Source organism: Sabethes cyaneus, chromosome 1 (genome assembly GCF_943734655.1).
Source record: "Sabethes cyaneus chromosome 1, idSabCyanKW18_F2, whole genome shotgun sequence".
Lineage (NCBI taxonomy): Eukaryota > Metazoa > Arthropoda > Insecta > Diptera > Culicidae > Sabethes > Sabethes cyaneus.
In genome coordinates, this window is record NC_071353.1 from 53,422,579 (window position 1) to 53,441,451 (window position 18,873).

General features: G+C 40.7%; 2 protein-coding genes across 4 annotated transcripts in view; one reads left to right on the top strand and one right to left on the bottom strand.

Annotated features, from left to right (window-relative positions):
• LOC128736245 (uncharacterized) overlaps window positions 1-1,757 on the top strand; it is an 87,807-nt gene extending 86,050 nt beyond the window's left edge. The window contains exon 2 of the mRNA XM_053830727.1: window positions 429-1,757. Within this exon, the coding sequence (XP_053686702.1) occupies window positions 429-1,453 (1,025 nt within the window). The 3' untranslated portion in view covers window positions 1,454-1,757. The remainder of the gene's footprint in view (window positions 1-428) is intronic.
• Window positions 1,758-11,046: 9,289 nt separating this feature from the next.
• On the bottom strand, window positions 11,047-16,993 carry LOC128741654 (uncharacterized). Of its 3 annotated transcripts, XM_053837620.1 has the most exons (6): window positions 16,872-16,993; window positions 16,734-16,800; window positions 16,344-16,619; window positions 15,644-16,249; window positions 11,838-11,942; window positions 11,047-11,774 (listed from the first exon to the last, which is right to left on the bottom strand). In XM_053837620.1, exons 1-6 carry the CDS (start codon window positions 16,895-16,897, stop codon window positions 11,055-11,057), a joined length of 1,800 nt encoding a protein of 599 aa, XP_053693595.1. In that variant the 5' UTR covers window positions 16,898-16,993; the 3' UTR covers window positions 11,047-11,054. The 3 variants fall into 3 exon arrangements, with proteins under 3 accessions (XP_053693595.1, XP_053693588.1, XP_053693604.1); XM_053837613.1 differs by having other exon boundaries at window positions 11,047-11,942; XM_053837629.1 differs by lacking the exon at window positions 16,344-16,619 and having other exon boundaries at window positions 11,047-11,942.
• Between the last annotated feature and the right edge of the window lie 1,880 nt (window positions 16,994-18,873).

Below are 18,873 nucleotides of genomic sequence, written 5' to 3' on the forward strand. Positions count from 1 at the left end.
TACGTACCCGCGATAGTACAGACTCTCCATAATACAAACATTTTGCCTCGATAGTACGTATCCTCGATAATACGTACATTTTGCCTCGATAGTACGTACATTTTCCAGTAACACTTTATTTGTTTCATTCCTAGCTTCACAAATGGCAAAACCATTAATTTAAAAAAATTAAAAATTAACTGCTATATTAAATCAATACCACTATTATATATTTTTTCAATAGTGTATGCAAATTTGCAAATTTCATGCAATATTAAGCATAATACAACAATACTTCAAAGCCTAAACTTGTGATTCGATAGTAAGTACATTTCGGTAATACGTACGCTAAACGAAGCAAAGGTGTACGTACTATCGAGGTATACCTGTATAATAATATAACAAACGTGTTTGTAATTCGGTTATTTTTGTGCTTTTTTTATTTGCAGACTGTTCCACACTACATCCAGCTTGCGTTCGTTGTAACGAACACGGGTGCGTCAAATGCACTGACCTGCTCAGGATCGACACTCGCGAATGTGTAGGTGACTGCCCCGGTGGATATGTTGCGCAGTGGTCCACGACATCGGAGTTTATGGGACGAGTGTGCTATCCGGTGGGCTTCTCCGGTTCCTTTCTGGCAGCGGTTGTGGGAATAGCCGCAGGGGCCGTACTCTGCATTGTGCTGATCATCGCTGCTATGGCCGTCATGAGACGAAAGCAAAGGCGAAAAAAATATCGAGAAACGTTCATAGATGAGAACATCGATCGGTTAGAGTTTTTGAAACAACTAGACGAATTGCGGCCTCAAGCAGAGTGCTTTCTCCAAATGTTGAATGATACTAGACGTCAAATTCGAAAGCTTCACTTGGCGGCCGACAGTTCTGGTGCGGCCACCTATCATCCGGTTGTGCGTGATTTGGCTAAGATTCTGATATTGCTCAATAAACCGGTTGAGCTAATAAGCTCACCGCCGCATGATTGGCAGCGGCTATATGCTTGGGCTGAAAAAGTACTGGATCGCTACAAACCGGAACTGACTCAGTTGATTGAGTTCCTTCAACAACCATCAATTCCATCATCAGCCTCCGATCCTAGGCTGGGTACCAGTGAACATTCCACGTTTAAGTCTAAATTTGGTGATAGTCTAGCTGGTGCCAACGAAAGTGACACATCGCCAAATTTGAGCGTCAAGAATCCGTTTAACTTGCTGCAACCTGAGTCGGCCAGCAGCCAACATCGGCATCAGAACAACTTCCTTGGTTCACTTATTAGCCTCCACGAATTCGACGAGCGATCATCGTCCTCGCAAACCGACGGCATTGGTAATGGTAGCAATCTGTTCGGTGACACTTTCGATCATGTGCGAAGTTATCTTTCGACATCGGGTATTAACGACAGTTCGCTCTGGCTGCAGGATGAATTTTTCAAACTTGGCTTCCGACCGCAGGACGAAATTACAACCGAGCTTTAGTAGCAGTGACGCTTTTCCATTCCAGGCAACGAATAAAGACGATTAGCGAAGCCACGCGAGGAGTTAATCGATACAATCACCAAACTAGTCAGAACAAATAATCATAAATAAATATTGATATAAGATTTATGTTTTAATTACTTTTTAGTCTTATATTTCAAAGCCGCATTCGAATGTAGCATAGCAGCAGGTTGATTTAAATTATAGACAAAATATGACAGTTTTCGTTGAAAGCGTTGTCTTGTAATATAAACATATAAAAATCCAGTTTGTTCTGGGATCAATGAGAAATAATATACACGAATAATACTAATGAATATTTTCGGTTCCTACGAATTGATAACATCACTTGATATGACGTTTCATTTTATATTGAATCTTGATAATTGTGAAAATCTAGCATGAATACTTGTAGACCTTGGATCAACTTTTCTTATTGGGTTTAAAATTAGCATGCGCGTTGTTAGGAAAAAGCTGTGAAGTAAACTATAAGAAGCGCATAACTACTTTGCTAGAGAAAGCCCGTTGGCATTAGAAGTAAAGGGTGGTGCGATCAAAGTTGGATTAAACAAGAATGCGAGTAATATTGTTTAAACTTCCAGATTTAGTACAGCCACCTCGTCCACATAATTCGGTGCAGAATGCCAGTTTGCCTTAATCTGAATAGTTTTTTGGGTTATCAGATTTCGCTTCATGATGGTTCAATCTTTCTCGATTGGCCATGTTGGAAGGGTTCTTGTCATTGGGCATAACCTACACATTGTAGATGCCATTCCAATCGATCGTTCGTTTTGTAATGGGAAGATACTAAATCTGGACAAAACAGCACAGCACAATCGTGTTGATTCACGATATACAGCAGCCGTGTTTGCAAACACGAGGTTATGTAAATTTCTTGGTTCACGGTCCTAAATCGCATATTTCTTTGCGAGCTTTGACTGTTTCATATGCTTGAAAATGTCTCTTACCTTTCCCCTTCCGGTTGCCACATAAAGGTCTCCAGTGAACAGTCCGGGTAGTTATTTGACGCGTTGCACAAAGGAACATAATACTCTCAACTCATTTGTGACATCTCGGACGGAGATTGAGGATTCTTTTGGAAGTGCCGACTATTCTTTCTATTTCTTCGCCGTGGTTACCCAAGAAACATTTTTATTGTATAGCAGCTTATTAAGCGCTTGTAAACCAATGGAATTTAAAACCAATGGATTTTAGCTATACAATTGTTGAATAAGCCACACTTAAACAAACATGTTTATCGGGTAGGGTGTTCGCACCTGAAAAAATCTAGATGAAATGACGATGAAACAGAGCCCACAGTCTCAAGTCCATAGAGGATTATTTTTTATTAAATGTGGAGGAGCGTTTGGTGAGGTAGAATGGTAGACTGGATGATACTGAGGAACTTCGATGTGGGACCAAAAATACATAGTGTTTGTGATCGTCGTTAGGGTAGGCTGGTTACCAACGGGACTGGCTTCTTCACACAGTAAAATAAAACACGTGATGTCCGGCGGGTGGCGGCAACCATCCGCCAGCGGCGGTGGCTGCTAGTGCACTGAATCATGATTGCTATTATTATCGCCTTTTATACACTTGTAGTAAATAGATTTCTTCCACGTGCAGAACAATAGCTACTGCGTATCATGTTCGGTCGAACGGACAATAGTCTTTTGTGACTAGATTCGGCAGGACAATAGAAGCTAACTGCCAGGGAATATTACAATGCGGCTTTCTGCCGCAACATATAGAGAATTAGCTTTTTGTACATCGTCAATTCTGTGCGCCGGCATATGCTCCTTGATCGAAGCGTCTTGCAGAGGATAAACTAGGCCCGACTTCCAGTGCTAATGCGTTGCCACCTCCAGCAGATTATCACCGTCAAAAGTCACTGTACGTGAGAGGTGAACATTGTTTTTTATTGACCCTCTTCCTGAGTTTTCACGCATTAATTTGTAACACAATGCTCTGGCGCAGATTGCCTCCGCCGTTCCAAATTTCCTAATTATGATGTCAACCTCCTCTCCTCCTACCTCTCGTTTCGATGGCAACTCACCGGAGCACTCCTGCAATAGCGATGGTAATTAGCATACAGGAACAGGACTGTCCATCCCGTTTCCCGAAACACGCACGTAACACATTACTCGCTCCAGCAGAGCTTTTATCAACCACGTCAGTATCCGAAAAAAAGTTCTCATGCATTATCTGCAATACCTGTTCCGACTGATTAAAATTAGTTCCAGCCCCTCAATTTTTAATGTAAAAAATCAGAAGTTTATCTTTAGGAAGTGATTTTCAGTGGTAACAGCTTGAAGAGTTAATGTTAACAAGAAGACTGGTATACTCTACTAATATCCCCCACTTAGTCAATCAATTGCTAATAGTCAATCCATAATCAGGTAAAACAATCAGTGAACCGCTTAGATTGCTTAAAATAGGCTACCTTATTACTTATTTACTTTAGCAGCCCAGAGCCGGGGCTTTTTTCCTCTCCATTGTACTCGGTCCTGGGCTACTCGTCGCCAATTCGTTGCGCGTCTCGACACACGCAAGTCGGCTTCATCCTGGTCGAGCCATCTAGCACGTTAGGCCCCTCTATTCCTGGTGCCGGTGGGGTTCTTAAAGAGAACGGATTTCACTGCACAGTAGTCCAGCATTCTGGCGACGTGGCCAGCCCGCCGTAATCTCAACTTTCGCCAGGTGTACGATGGGAATCTCTCCAAGCAGTGCCTGTAGCTTGTGATTCATACGTCTCCACCACTCTCCGCTTTCCATTTGTACTCCGCCAAAAATAGTCTGCAACACCTTTCGTTCAAATACGGCTAGTGCACGTATGTCTTCCGTAAGCAAAGTTACTGTCTCAAGTCCGTAGAGGACTACCGGTCTGATTATTTGTTGTTTTATTCGTCAAGCATTTGTAGACTACATACAATAATATTATTACAATGTTTACTTATATACTATACATTATTCCTATGGCTAAGTCGTAGTTTAATTTGGATTCTGGACATAGTGATGTCAATTCTTTCGCAATTTTGATTATAAAGGCGCATCATTATTAGCATTTGGTACATCGTCAGCTTTGTGCGGCGGCGTATGCTCCTAGATTGAAGCATCATGCGGACGAAAAAGTAGGCTCGATTTCCAGCTTGAATGCGTCGTTGAATCTCCTTACTCGTATTATTGTCGGCGGTGACCAGCGATCCCAAATATAAGAACTCATCAACCATTTCCAGTTCATCACCATCAATAGTCACTGTCCGTGGGAGGCAAAAAAGCAAAGCAAAACCGTGGGCTTAAACCGTTATTAGACATTCTTTATATCCCGGCTGTTAGAGTACAGGAAAATTACGGGGTCCGTGATAGGCAAACGTTGCTTTCTCTGGAGCCTATTCCTACCATATATTTGGTTTACGACGCATTGATTTGTAACCCTATCCTCCTAGCCTCCGTTTTTAGTCTAGTGTAGATTGCCTCCGCCGTCCCAAGGTTTCTAATAATGATGTCGAGGTCGTCTGCGAAGGCTAGGAGTTGGCTACTCTTGCTGAAGATCGTTCCTCTCGTTTCGATGCCCGCTCACCGGATCACACCTTCAATAGCGATATTGAATAACATACAGGACAGTTCATCTCCTTGCCGCAACGCTCTGCGCATTTCTAAAGAACTCGAGTGTCCCCGAGACGCGCACGTAGCACATCACTCGCTCCAGAGTAGCTTTGATCAGCCGCGTCAGTTTGGCGGAAAACCGTACTCATGCATTATGTGCCATAGCTGTTCTCATTCAACTGTATCGTATGCTGCCCTGAAATCCACGAAAATATGATGCGTGGCCACGTTGAACTCTCGACATTTCTGGAGAATTTTCTTGCTATTGGGAATAGACGACGCAAAAAAATCTGGGAGAGCACGTTGTAGGCGGCGTTGACCAACGTGATGCCGCGGTAATTACAGCAATCTAGCCGGTCGCTCTTTTTGTAGATGGGACAGACTACACCTTCTATCAACTCTTCCGATAGTTTCTCCTCCTCCCAAACCCTAGAAATTATCCAATGAAGTGCCGTTGCTAGCGGTTCTGCCGGGAGTCGGTCCTTCCCGGCAGCTCTATTCCCAACAAACATTTTTGTTTAAGAGTGGCTTATTAAACTATTGTACAGCTAAAACCAACGGAACTAGCGCTTGAAAAGCTGCTATACGGCAGAAATGTTCCTTGGGTTATTCTTCAGCTGAATTTTTCGCCGGCACGCTGTTGTCGTTTGTAGGCACTCCGAGGTTAACTTCCGTTGCATCTCCTGCTGTATCGCCGTTGAGGTGCTCATCGAAGTACTGCCCAACAAACATTTTTGTTGTATAATAGCTTATTCAACTATTGTACAGCTCATTCTTGTGGAACAAGTGCTTGATAAGCCATTATACAACAAAAATGTTCCTTGGGTGCTTCCACCTGTCGACCACATCACGCTCGTTTGTGATTAGATCCCCTCCCTCGTCCCTATATCCTACTTCCTTCATCAATTACTTACTTTAGTGGCAACGATCCGCTATCGACCCTGCACCGAACAAATTATGATCCTCCAGTACTGTCAGACTTGGGTTGGCTTTCTCCAATCCCCTAGAACACCAGCTCATCCATCGGATACAGGGTCTGCCCCAAAGTCTACGGCCTCGTCCTGGTTCTTTGCTCAAAATAGTTTTTGTTACTCTTTTATCGGGCATTCTGCAGCATGCTACATTGCACTACCTTTACTGTATTGTAATTGTGAAGTCTCACCCGCTATTCTGACGGATGATTTTGGCCCTTCATGCGTCGCACCAGTCAGCTTAACTAGTTTCGTCGAAAAACGTAGCATTCGTGGCATCTACCACATCACATTTCGTTCGACTGAATCGTACGCCGTCGTAAAGTCCAGAAACAGATCTGCAGTCTGCAAGTTATGCAGCGTAAATAACTGATCCGTCGTGGAGGAATTCTCGCCGTGTTACTCGCCGACAAAGAACTCCGCTAACGGTCTCAGTCTACAAAACGGGAGAGTACCTTATTCGCAAAGTTGAGCAATGTATGCCTCGATAAGTTTAACGCTCGAATCGATGTGCTTTTTTTAAAATAGGGCAAGTAAAGTCATCCAACCACTTCTCCTACATTTGTTCTTCCTCCCAGATCCTGACAATGATTCGGTGGATTGCTTCGTACAGCCGTTCGCTCTCCGATATTAGAATTTCAGCCGGAATACCGTCCATCCTAGCAGCCTTATCGGTTTTCAGCTTACAGATTACCTTGGTGGCTCCACGTCTTAGCCATCGCTCATAATCCGTATCCTGTTCCTGCCGATCTCTGTGTTTACCTTTTCATTCAACAGCGTCTGAAAGTGCTCCTGCCACCTGACTGTTACCGCAACTTTATCAGTAATCATCGCACATCAGAGGTATCGTAAAATTCTTGCACCTCACCGTTTTGTAGAAACTCTGTGTCCTTGCTAGTGAATCTCTCGGCGCCGACGAACTCGCGTTTTGTTGGAACACGTATGTTCTTGAATATTCAGACGGGGAAAGTAGTTACTACAGATAATCATTCTCCTGGCCGCGGCAAAATTCATGAGCTTCAGACCGTTATCATTGATAGCCAAATAAAAGCTATTGTCTTCCAATGACAGGACAGAAGAATTTGTCCCTCCCAGTCTGCACATATGCATCTCCAATGATAATTTTCACTTCACGTTATGGGCAATCTTCGTAGGTCCTCTCGAGCCTGTCGTAGAACTCGTCCTTAGCATAATCGAATTTATCATTTGTCGGTCTGAACGTTGATTAGGATGTAGTTCAAGAATTTGTCCTTAATTCTTAACACACATACGGTCAGCTTTCGGCCTCCACCTGGTAACTCGTTGTTTTTGCTTTCCCAACACTACGAAACCAACCTTATGTTCTGCCTTCTACCGCCACTATAATAGATGTGATACTTGAAAGAAATGTTTGCAACAGATGCTGCACGGGACTCCTTTTCTCCGAAATTTAGCCGCCGAACTTCCTAAATAGCAGCGATCTTCACTGCGAGTCGATGCAGCTCTCGGGCAAGCAAACCAGCAAGTGCCTGTTCATGGACAGCTCGAACATTTTTCAATAATTATTTCTTTGTTTTTTGTTTCAGTTTTCAATAATTATTTCTTTGTTTTTTGCCGAGTCCTATATCGATTGATCCGTTCCGTTTTAACCGTACTTCCATTTTCGTTGTTCGTGGTAAATGAGAGTTGAGCGATGGATCCGCCATCTTAGGTGTAGGTTGCAGGATACAGTAGTTCATAGGCAACCGCTCGCTCCGAGACAGACGCTTGTTTGAGCCGCCCCTCAATTGGGGAATTGGCGATCAAGTTTGCACCTCCTAGCTTAGATGCTACAATATGTACATGACGCATTTCCTGGTATAACCATTGATCGTTATCATTTGATTTAGATCTACGACAAGGCACAGGGTAGGCCCGAAAGAGCTACCTCCCCTTCTAGATAACTCTCCTCATTTTATATCCTTTTCAACATGGGCTCAAACTAGGGCTTTATTATTGTAATGTATTATATATATGTGGTAGGGGGGCTCCGTAGCCGCAAGGTTACCCAAGTAACAATTTCAGGCTGATCAAACGCTTTTGTGGCTGATCTATGGTTTAGGTTTAGAAATGAAAACCTTTTTTCAGCTCTTAAACATCTAAATATGGGATTTTATCAAGCTTCAGGCTAATTAATAGCTGCTTTCGAAGCTGCAATGAAGCTTAATAGAAACTTTTTTGCACTTTTAAATAGCCAATCTGCGCAATGCTGTCAACTCTATTTTTAGAACGAGAAATAGTTTTGCAATCTACCTATCCAGTCGCTTAATCAACGCTTCATCAACCTTTATGCAGCCAAAAAAAATCTATTTTTAAATTTAAAAAAATGGAACGCGTCATTTTTACTTCGCCGTCAACGCGATATTTTTAGTTTCGAATAACTTTAATTCGTACAAGTAAACTGGCTAATTAAAAATGCATGTCTTTTTTCCGGGAATTGAACCCGTCATCTTTTGATCCATAAGCACTCACCGTATGATCCGCCCCATTTGCATCTGCAGAACAGACCGTGAGTATATCTTTACACCTGAAGCCTAGCCCGTCTAGCGGGAAGCAGTAGATAATGTCGATAACTGATAAACTTTTGCTGTCAGCCGAATTGCGAAATTCTATGATCTGACAGAATGTGTGCTGTGAGCCGAAAGAAAACTTGGTAGAAGTTTGTAAAGCCACTTTAACACCTTTAAGCAGCCGTAAAACGGTTTGATGTTTATGGCTGTTTAGAAGCAGATTGTTTAGCAGAAAAATCCGTTATTAAGCTTTTTATCAGCTTTTGGGAGAGAACTGGTTTGAAAAACTTAAAGTAGCTTAAACATCGCTTATTTAAACACCATTTGAGTGCTTACTTTATGCAGCTTTGGTCGCCTTAAACCAACCCGTAAACAGCCATTGCTCTTGCAATTCAGCTACCGTTGTTACTTGGGTACCAAGTCTGCTTTGACAAGCGAGTGGTCGTGGGTTCGAATCTTAGTAGAATCAAACCATTCGATGTCCAGTGACTTTAGCATGGGTTTATTCTCAGGCCCCCCCCCCACCTCATTTACTTTTCCTTCATGCTGAATTCTAAATTTACCCACTCTTGACAGTGCAAAAGTCCCTCCCATGGTTAAGTGTACTGGTCAAAGGAACGAATGAGTCCTCGGACGGCTATAATATGGGATAGTACTGGCAGTGAGGAATAAATGGGTAAAGTAGATCAAGCTTTGAAGGTAGGGTAGACCTCACAATACACACAAGTACGCATAAAATTTAATAAGCGTATCGCTCATTCAATAGCGGTTATAGCAAAAAGAAATGCAATGCAGGCCATACAGCAAACACCAGAACGATATCACAATAGATCAACTATACTGGTCGCAGTGATGAGTCCACACAGGAAAAAAATATATATGTGGTCTACTTTGTTGGACGACTAATAAATAAACTCCCCATCCCACCGTAGAAGAAAATTTGTTCTACACACAAACTCGAAATTTCGCAGCCAGCTGTTTAGAAGACAGCAACATTACGCGGGGCTGGTTGTACGATTCTCGAGGTACCACGATGGTGGTATCTAAAATCTCGGCTAGACGGTGCTTGCTAGATAGAGTCAGCTTAGATAGAGAAGGTTCATTGCTCTAGCCCCGTACTCTAACCGCTGGCTGCGAAGTCTATCGATAAAAAAGACGTTTAGGTCCAAAGCTTTGCTTTTTGTGCCATCTTTGTTGTCGTTGCCAGCAGCATTGAGCCGGGGGTTCGTGCTGTTTCTAGCAGTCGTCTTCAATTAATTCTATTTGGGACTAGTTGTTGCCAATTTCCCAAGCTTCTCAGAAGCCGCTAGTCAACTTGGTTGAGCCATCTCGTGCGTTGGGTCCCTTTGCCGATGGAGTCGAACAGCACCGTTATTCTTACGTCGTATCCGATCTACCGTCGTCTACCAACTTTCGCGGTAATCTCCACAAGCAGTGTCTGTTGTCGTGATTAATACTCCTTCGCCACTCTCTTTGCAAAATACTGCGATCAAGAAACATACGTCGTATGCTGGATCTCCTTAACTTACTTGTGTTGTTGTCCGTGTCCACTAAAAATCCAAAATACTCAAATTTATCTACTACTTTTAATTCGTCGCCATCAACGATTCCTTCACATGAAAGGAGCGCGTTTGCCTCCCCTGCCCATGGATTCTCCTCATTTACCTTCCCATTTCATACCCGTAATCAGTCTGTTTATTCGCATAAACTGGCGTATGCAGTTTTTTGAATACAATAACCGAGAAATGAATCACGAAGCCCCATCGGCTTTATTTTGACTAATAATCTCTACTAAATTGACAGATTATTTTATTGAAAAAGTATGCAGTTTATATTATATGGCTATAAATGTTTTTGACGATAAAAATGCGTTTTCTCAAATATCATGGTGTTGGTCGTTACGTCAACTATGCATCCATGAGCAGTCCCTTGAGCCTCTGCCATTCATAATGTATTTGGTCTTCGACGCATTTATTTTTAGCCGGATTTCCCTAGCCTCCGCTTTCAGTCTGGCGCTGTAGGGCTTCGCCGTTGTAAAGTTTCTGGTTATATAATATCAAAGTCATCTGCATAGCCTAGAAGCTACTTACCTTTGCTGAAAACCGCCTGTCGTTTCTATATTGCCTTGACGGATCACTCTCTCAAGAGCGATGTTAAAAAGCATTCAATTAGATTTTCGATTGTTCATACACGTGACTCCAGTCACGTCCGCGTGCGCAACTCAGAACGTGTAAAGTACTAGTCTAATAACCGCCTCTATTCTACATATGCTATAATACATGTCGATCGGGACGTTTCTGATCGGAACGGATCCGATCGGAATATAGAATTGAGGCGAATATTCTAGATTGGACGATTAAACCATTATCAAATTTGAGTAATCTCAATACTCTCTTTTCTTTTGCGAGCGCTTTATGATCGAAAAATATAACTTAACAAGCTTAACAAAGTATTTATTACAAAATTTACTTTACAATTATGAGTTTTCTTGCAGTGTCAACAATCATTGTTGTAGGGAATTTCCCTCAAGTTGAGACGATTTAAAGTACGGGGATTGTAGACCAATATGGGATCATCTTCATCGAAGCTTTCCGAGTCTTCCGCAATCATTTGTAGAAGTTTTGCACTTAGTGCAGGTTTCGGAAAGTCATCGTCCGAATCAGACGGATAGAACCGTACAGTCGAGTTCGGATGTATTAGGTAGTTAAATTTTTGAAATTCCTGCAGGTGATGCGGCTTAGTAACCTGGCTAAGATCTAAATCTTTCACGGTGACACGAATTCGATCACTGGATGGCAATGATGGCTCGATTTGCCGTGGTACATAGACCAATATACTGCGGGCTGGATCGTAAATACTATTTGACCTGCATATGCTACTATTTCTAGTAGTGTTCAAGTTAGAGTTGTTGATTTTAGAAGAGTGTGGCATTGTATCCTCGTGACTCGATGCGATTGATTCTAACGACTCTTCAAACCACTCCGATGAGCCACTTTTCCGACAAGGGCTTGCATCACCTTTCAGCGCTTTTTGCGTCACCGAGCGTCGTCGGCGAGTTCTTCTGGGTTGCTTCCGGACTAGTGTTTCATCTTCACTACTGCTCGTCCCAGTACTTTTTGGCAGGTTGCTTTCAATCCATTGCATTTGCTTTCCTGCTGATTTCATCGGCGAGATTTTTGTCACGTGGTATTTTTTTTGCAGAGATTTTTCGTATTCCTGCGAAACATTCGAAGCCTTAGAAGACCAACTATTTCTACGAAATAGAATTCTTTTTTTCACTGTTTTTTTGAAAACTTTTCTCCTTTTCCTCGTCCTATCTTTTTCCGGTGTTGAATATCTTGATGTTGAAACATGCTGCTTGTACATTGCGCTTGACTTCTCTCCCTGGAAGCAAGAAGTTGAAATTATTCATCTGTTTTGAATCAAGTATTCGATATGTAAGTAATTGTAATTGTAATTTATCAGTCCTCACCCTGGCAGAACACTTTCTGCCCACCTACTTATGCACGCATATGTTGGGTGAGAACCTACCAAGCCTGACCGTTATCCGAAGTGACATTGCAAGTATGATCACGCCTCAATTCTATATAAGCCATAAGGGATAGCTCTCTCGTGATCTACCAAGCTTTGTTACTTGAATATGCACTAGACCGTATAGCGCACCGGCTTTTTCCACTAGCAAGCTCAGACTAATCGGTCCCACTAGTTTCAGATACATTACATAGAGGATAGTTGGAGATAGAAAGTGAAATAATAGAGTAGAGAGCATTTGGTTTGCTGTAACGAGATAAAATTGTTAAAATAACATGGTGAAAAACAAAATTTTTTTTTGATATACTTTGTAAATGACCTACGTTGTTAATCACACCTAGTACATCATAAAAACACATATGACATCATCCTAACACCCCCAAAATTTCAAGTTATTCCAAAAAAAACGTTTTTTTGCTAGGTGTACACACACTATCATGAATAACTCAATAATTTTCTGAGTAATTTTAAATCTTTTATTCCTTTTTGGAAAGCTTAGAGGACAAGCTTTCAGGATATATACACATTCACTATGGTTCTACAAAAGTTAGACGAGATTTTTTCAATTAAATATGAAATTTTACTAAAAAAATGAAATTTTTCTCACTTTAGGGGTCCTTAAAGTGACCTTAAAAATGACCCACATTCCTAAGCTCACCATCACTTGTTTTATATGCAATCCCAAGACTTTGGTTTCAACCAATTTCAACCAAATCGGTCAACATTTGCAAATTTGAGATCATTTTTTAGAGTTGTAGAATTGGTTGCTTCCCATATCTCACCCGCCCAAACTTACAACTGAGCATCTTGTACACGATGTAAGATTAGGCGGGTGTTATACTGCCGCTGGAAGCATATCTGTCTTATGTTACTAAACACGAAAATGAGAAAATCGCACCCAAAGTTGAAAAACTCATTTTTCTAAAATTATTTAGTTTTGATGTTATTATTTGTCCCTCTTTGAGATAATGTTAAAAAACTTTACTCAATTCTGTATACAACGTGAAAACATTTTATATGAAAAGGTATATGCAGCGAGACAAATATTTTTGAAATTTTTTCGAGTTTTTCTAGTATAAACACCATGGTTGCGATTCATATTATAAAAATACATATAAAATTATAACGTTTGACAACAAAATGTCGAAAATGACTAAATGTAACATGGGACAGTTATGCTTCCTCCGGCAGTATATGAGAAGCAAAAAACTCTTAAAAATGGTCTCAAATTTGCAAATATTGACCAATTTGGCTGAAATTTTGACCAAAGACTTAGGATTGAATATAAAACAAGTGATGGTGAGCTTAGGAGTGTGGGTCACTTTTTAGAGTCACTTTAAGCACCGCTAAAGTGAGAAAAATTTTAATTTTTCAGTTAAATTTCATATTTAATTGAAAAAATCTCGTCTAACTTTTGTAGAACCATAGTGAATCTATATATATCCTGAAAGCTTATCCTCTAAGCTTTTTAAAAATGTATAAAAAACTTAAAATTGCTCGGAAAATTATTGAGTTATTCATGATAGTATGTGTACACCTAGCCAAAAAAAGTTTTTTTGCAATAATTTGAAATTTTGGGGGTGTTAGGAAGATTTCAAATGTGTTTTATGATGTACTAGGTGTGACTAACAACGTACATTAGGTCATTTGAGAAGTATTTTTTCCATGTAACACCGTGTAATTAATTGAATAATGGGAGTATATACATAAAAAAAGTATTTAAATTTAATGATCTGGTCTATCGAATATGCAATCTTACTTACAGCTGTATACTCAATGTATGTGTTACTTCAAGTCGTCAAAAAACTTGTCTTATGCGATTGACATACCGTGTGCATGGCCGAGCGGTGGCCAACGGTGCCTTTGCAGGTCTGGTAAACATTTGGCGCTTAAACCAGATCACTCTACATACCGAAATCTTAATTTTTAACTCAAACGTTATCTATCTGTATTGCTGCACGCCTGCGAAACTTGGTGCGTCAGAGGCTGCTTGCGACGTAGCTCAGTCAACGATATCCGGACTTTTGACGAGAACCTGTCCTGGCGATCATCGGCAGTGGAGATCTCTGGTTTCATTCCCTTTGCTGTGCGCTGTGGTCCTTCCATGTCTCGTGGGGGTTCCTTGTTGTTGTTGATGTTCCTGCAGCTGCCTGGCATTCGCGTGCTCATCTTTTAGCGCCAGCCGGGGGGGACTTGGTCCTGTACCCATTGCCGTCCTTATCTCCATTCCGCTCAGCTACTGCCACTATTGCTACTGTGATAATAGTGGGCGGAATATTTTAAACTGAGATAATTCAGTGCAGACGCCTTCCTTAGATAGGTAGAGCGACAGGTAATCAGTGAGTTTTCACCTGGCACCTCAAGCTAGAGGTTGACCGGAAGAGTTGATGAGCATTCCCCCCCATCAAATATTCGATATGTAAGTAAATATTAAATACGTTATCTCGAACATAGCAAAGCAAAGCCTAGGTGCTACATTCCGTTATCGAAACTTGACCTTCTGTTTTTTTTATACGACAGACTTCGCAGCCAGCTGTTAAAGTACAGGACAATTGCAGGGTCAGTTGCTACGATCCTATTAACAGCCTCTTCCAGCCGGGATTCGAACATACGACGGCTTATTAAGCCAGCGTCATACCTCGAAACCAACTGGGAGGCATCTCGAACATATTGTGCAATAAAATGCGTTCCACCCAATCGTAATTGTAATTGATAGTTGCTCAGCCCACACCCTGGCAGGTAACTTACCGCCCAAGTCTAAACTTTTAAACTGTCCCCTTAGTTTTACACAGAGGATACGTATATATACGTATTTGTTTTATTCGATTATCTTACTTACAACAAACACCTTAAGAATGGCATGTTGCCCTATCCGATGTATCTACTGTGCCGACCGCCTTGCGCTGAGTTTCTTCTACGATCGTTGCCGTTGATGCCTCCGTTGGCTTGCGGTCGTGTGCTCATCTTTTAGCGCCAACCGGAAAGACTTGGTCCTGCACCCATTGCTTTCCTTATCGCCATTCCGCTCAGCTACTATCAGCGCTTGTTATAATAGTGGGCGGAATATTTCAAACTAAGATAATTCATAGCAGTGGCCTTCTTTAAGTAGGTAATACGAAAAGTAAACGGTGTGTTTTCGCTTGGCTCCTCCATGGTGGAGATGGACTTGAACAGTTACTGAGCATTTTCTCCCTTCCCCCCAAATATCTAGGGGAAATTGATTTAAATAGACCATTTGGAACAGATTCTACTATGAAGTCGAAGGAAGATACAGTCGACATAAATAATCATCTCGATTCCACATTTTGATCAAATCCATTCTGCTCAGAATTTTAATTTCAAATTTCGATTACGTACAATGAGCTCAAAATCAAAATGTACAATCGATCCATCTCGGTTGTTTGATTCTTTAAGGAATAATAAAGTGAGGAGGGACGGAATTTGGGTTTTATCTCCATCGGTTAGCAAGATCCACATATTGATTCTAAAAAATCGTAATTCGAGCTCGTTTTTTTGCACCACCCTTACTAATAAATAAAATTCTAACCTCTTACCCTGCTTTCTTTGTACATTGCTAGTGGAGGTGTTTTGGTAACATTCCGGTTTAAATTTATCAGCGAAAGTTTGGCGTTCGTTGTACGGTTGGAGGCAAGCGCAAACTGCTGAATAGTAGTAGTTGCACGAACTTTATTGATGTTATTACTCTTATTTCGATTCGAAAGTATATATTTCGCAGTGTCTACCGAGAGCAGTGAATCTTCGTCGTCGTTGTTTGAAACAGCCATATTTTGCTCAAGTTGAAGTTTTATTTCATCGCAATTTCTGTTTAGCTCACACATGGCCATTTTCGGAGCTTGAGGATTAGTTTGTTCCACGCCTGGGAAATTATCGGCTAACCAATTTTCAACTTTTTTTTGACTTAACTCATTGAGTTTCGTGCTCTGGTCTTCAAATTTTTCCACACATTGCGGCACGCACGGCTTGTCCCAACATCTTTTCTTTTTAGGTATTCCAGACAACTGTTGGTCTTCTGCATTAGGATCTTCTTGAAGACAGTACGCTACTGTCGTGTTTACTTCATTCGCTTCGTTGCTATCATGATCAGTCTTTCTTACATCAACTACGGTACGAGTATCTTGATCGCGGATTTTGCAGTATTTCTGTTTAAAATACATAAAAATGAAGAACAGTTTACACAAATTTTGAAACTTCAGAATCACCTAATTAAATAGTAAAAGTAGAAAATATTTTTACCCTGGCTGGTTCACCAGTAGATGGTTGGTTTAACTCTGGAAACTGAATGGCTTCAACATGCATCTGGTTTAACTTTCGTTTGCGTTCTTTTAGCACGAACCACCCGCCAATCACACGAAAAATATTAAGAATCTGATTAAAGTACAGCTTCAGCTGTTCCTCAACCACTGTTTGATAGTGTCGTGTGCATTTGAAAACACCCGTCTCGGGCACACTTCGGACATCGCCATCGGTGTATCCAGCGGAAAACCGCGACCGCAGCCGGCCAACAACGGCCTGCGAAAAGTAGGAAAAGCAGGAGCCAGTTCAGTAAGGAACAAATTGCAAAAAAGTTGCTGATTTCCCAGCGTGATTCTGAAGTAAAAAACTTGAAAGTAAAATTTTACTCACATCAACTACTGCATGCCAAATTTTCCGTTGTATTGAAAAGGAATCGTTTGATACATTTTTTTCCACACTTAAAAAAAGATTTAAACTTATATCAATCATATTATCATATTAATGAACAGAATGTGCTTATAAACTCACCTAAGTGATCTTCTTTTATGTGACATATTTCCGCTGTACTTGTGATTGATCGTACTTATCACAACCTATATAGGTATTGCTTTATACTTATTTTTTACAAGATTTATTAAGCTAATAAAAATGTTTAATTCCGTTAAAAACATCAATGTTTACGCACTTTAAAGGCTTTGCGTCAAGTTAGCGTCACCATCAGTACACTTGCAAAAACAACAAACACAACAAGAGCAGAAATGCCAGATTTTTTTATATTCTTTGTACACTCAAAAAAATCGTCACGTCAAGTTTACGTGAAAACATAGGTAATAATTATTGTCATCCATCAAATTACTACAGTGGACTCCCGTTCGTTTGAACGATTCCTCATGCAAACTAACGGGGTTGGTTTTTAATTTGAACAACGGGTAACCCTAAATATGCTGGAACTTGTGTGAACTGGCTGCCCTGTTCTTTGTTATTGTTTTGGTGGTTTGATTCAGTTGGCAGTTGAAAGCAGCGAGTATTTCATTCTCCGATTGGATTTCTACACTAATCGTTGGGAAAAGGCAATGTGAAACAGATTAAACACGTTAGATCAGTACAAACAAACGTGTTTATGTGCATTGTCTGCATAAGCAAATGATGTCATATTGAGAATGACATTTGAACAATTTTTAATTTGCACGTCGTGCAAACCAACGGGGTTCAAATTAAAAAGTGTTCAGATTAAAAACGGTCAAACGAACGGGGGTCCACGGTATAATAAATCATGCGGTCAAAAAAACTGCCCAAATACATATTACCAACACGTATTATGCCGCCCGCCATTATGACTCGCAAAAAGCTGGATTAATATCGCTAATACATATAATTTGTCGGGATAATGGCAGATGCCATAATGCTACACTGAGAAAACTGTTCGTAATAGTTTTTTTCTATCCAGCTTTTTACGAGCCATGATGGCGGACGTGTTCGTAATATTTGAACAGCTTTTTTGACATTTCCCTAATACATCGCACGTTTTCTTTCCGTACATTCCTTTAGTTTCACCGTGAACACGCGGAAAGAAAACGTGCGATGTATTAGGGAAATATGTCAAAAATGCTGTTCAAATATTGCGAACACGTCCGCTACTATGGCTCGTATAAGAAGCTGGATATCCATCCGTAACGGCTATAATTTTGTTTCAGCTGCGAAGTCTCCTGAATTCCAAGGGTATGTAATCATGCTATCTCTTTCTCATGTAGGAGTGAAGAGAGTATCCTTCAACTAGTTCGCCGGCAATTAGAATTTCCATTGAATAAAGCGTTAGCCGTCGATGGAACCGAAACGTCAGAAAAAACGGTTACACTGCAATCATATGCATTCAAGGGTATGTAATCATGCTATCTCTTTCTCATGTAGGAGTGAAGAGAGCATCCTTCAACTAGTTCGCCGGCAATTAGAATTTCCATTGAATAAAGCGTTAGCCGTCACTCGAACCGAAATGTCAGAAAAAACGGTTACATTGCAATCATATGCATTTGACGTTCGTTTCAAACCCCTGTATGCATTTGACGTTCGTTTCAAACCTTTCAAACCCTTGCTGAATTCCCGGATGTGATAGTTTTGTTTTTTTTTTAAATTAGTCTGGCAGCCAGTGTTGCCACATGTACAGATTTATCTGGAAAAGTACAGATTTTTTCGAATTTTTTGGTACAGATTCTGTGCGGTACAGATTACAGATTTTTGCCAAAAAGTACAGATAGGTACAGATTTTTCTGAGTGTTGAAAACTTATTCGTTTTTCTGAGTGCTGTTTCTTGAAATCAATAGAGAAGCAATTCTTAGTATGAATTAAAACAACATAAACCGTATTTATGTCTAAGTTTAGCAGAGATATGTGCAAACATCATCTAATAAATAAATGATATGGGACTTCTGCATTTTTTTAATGCTAACAAACCCATTTTTTCTATACAATAAATATTTTTAATGGTACAGATTTCGGTACAGATTTTTGGGAGAAAAAGTACAGATGAAAAAGA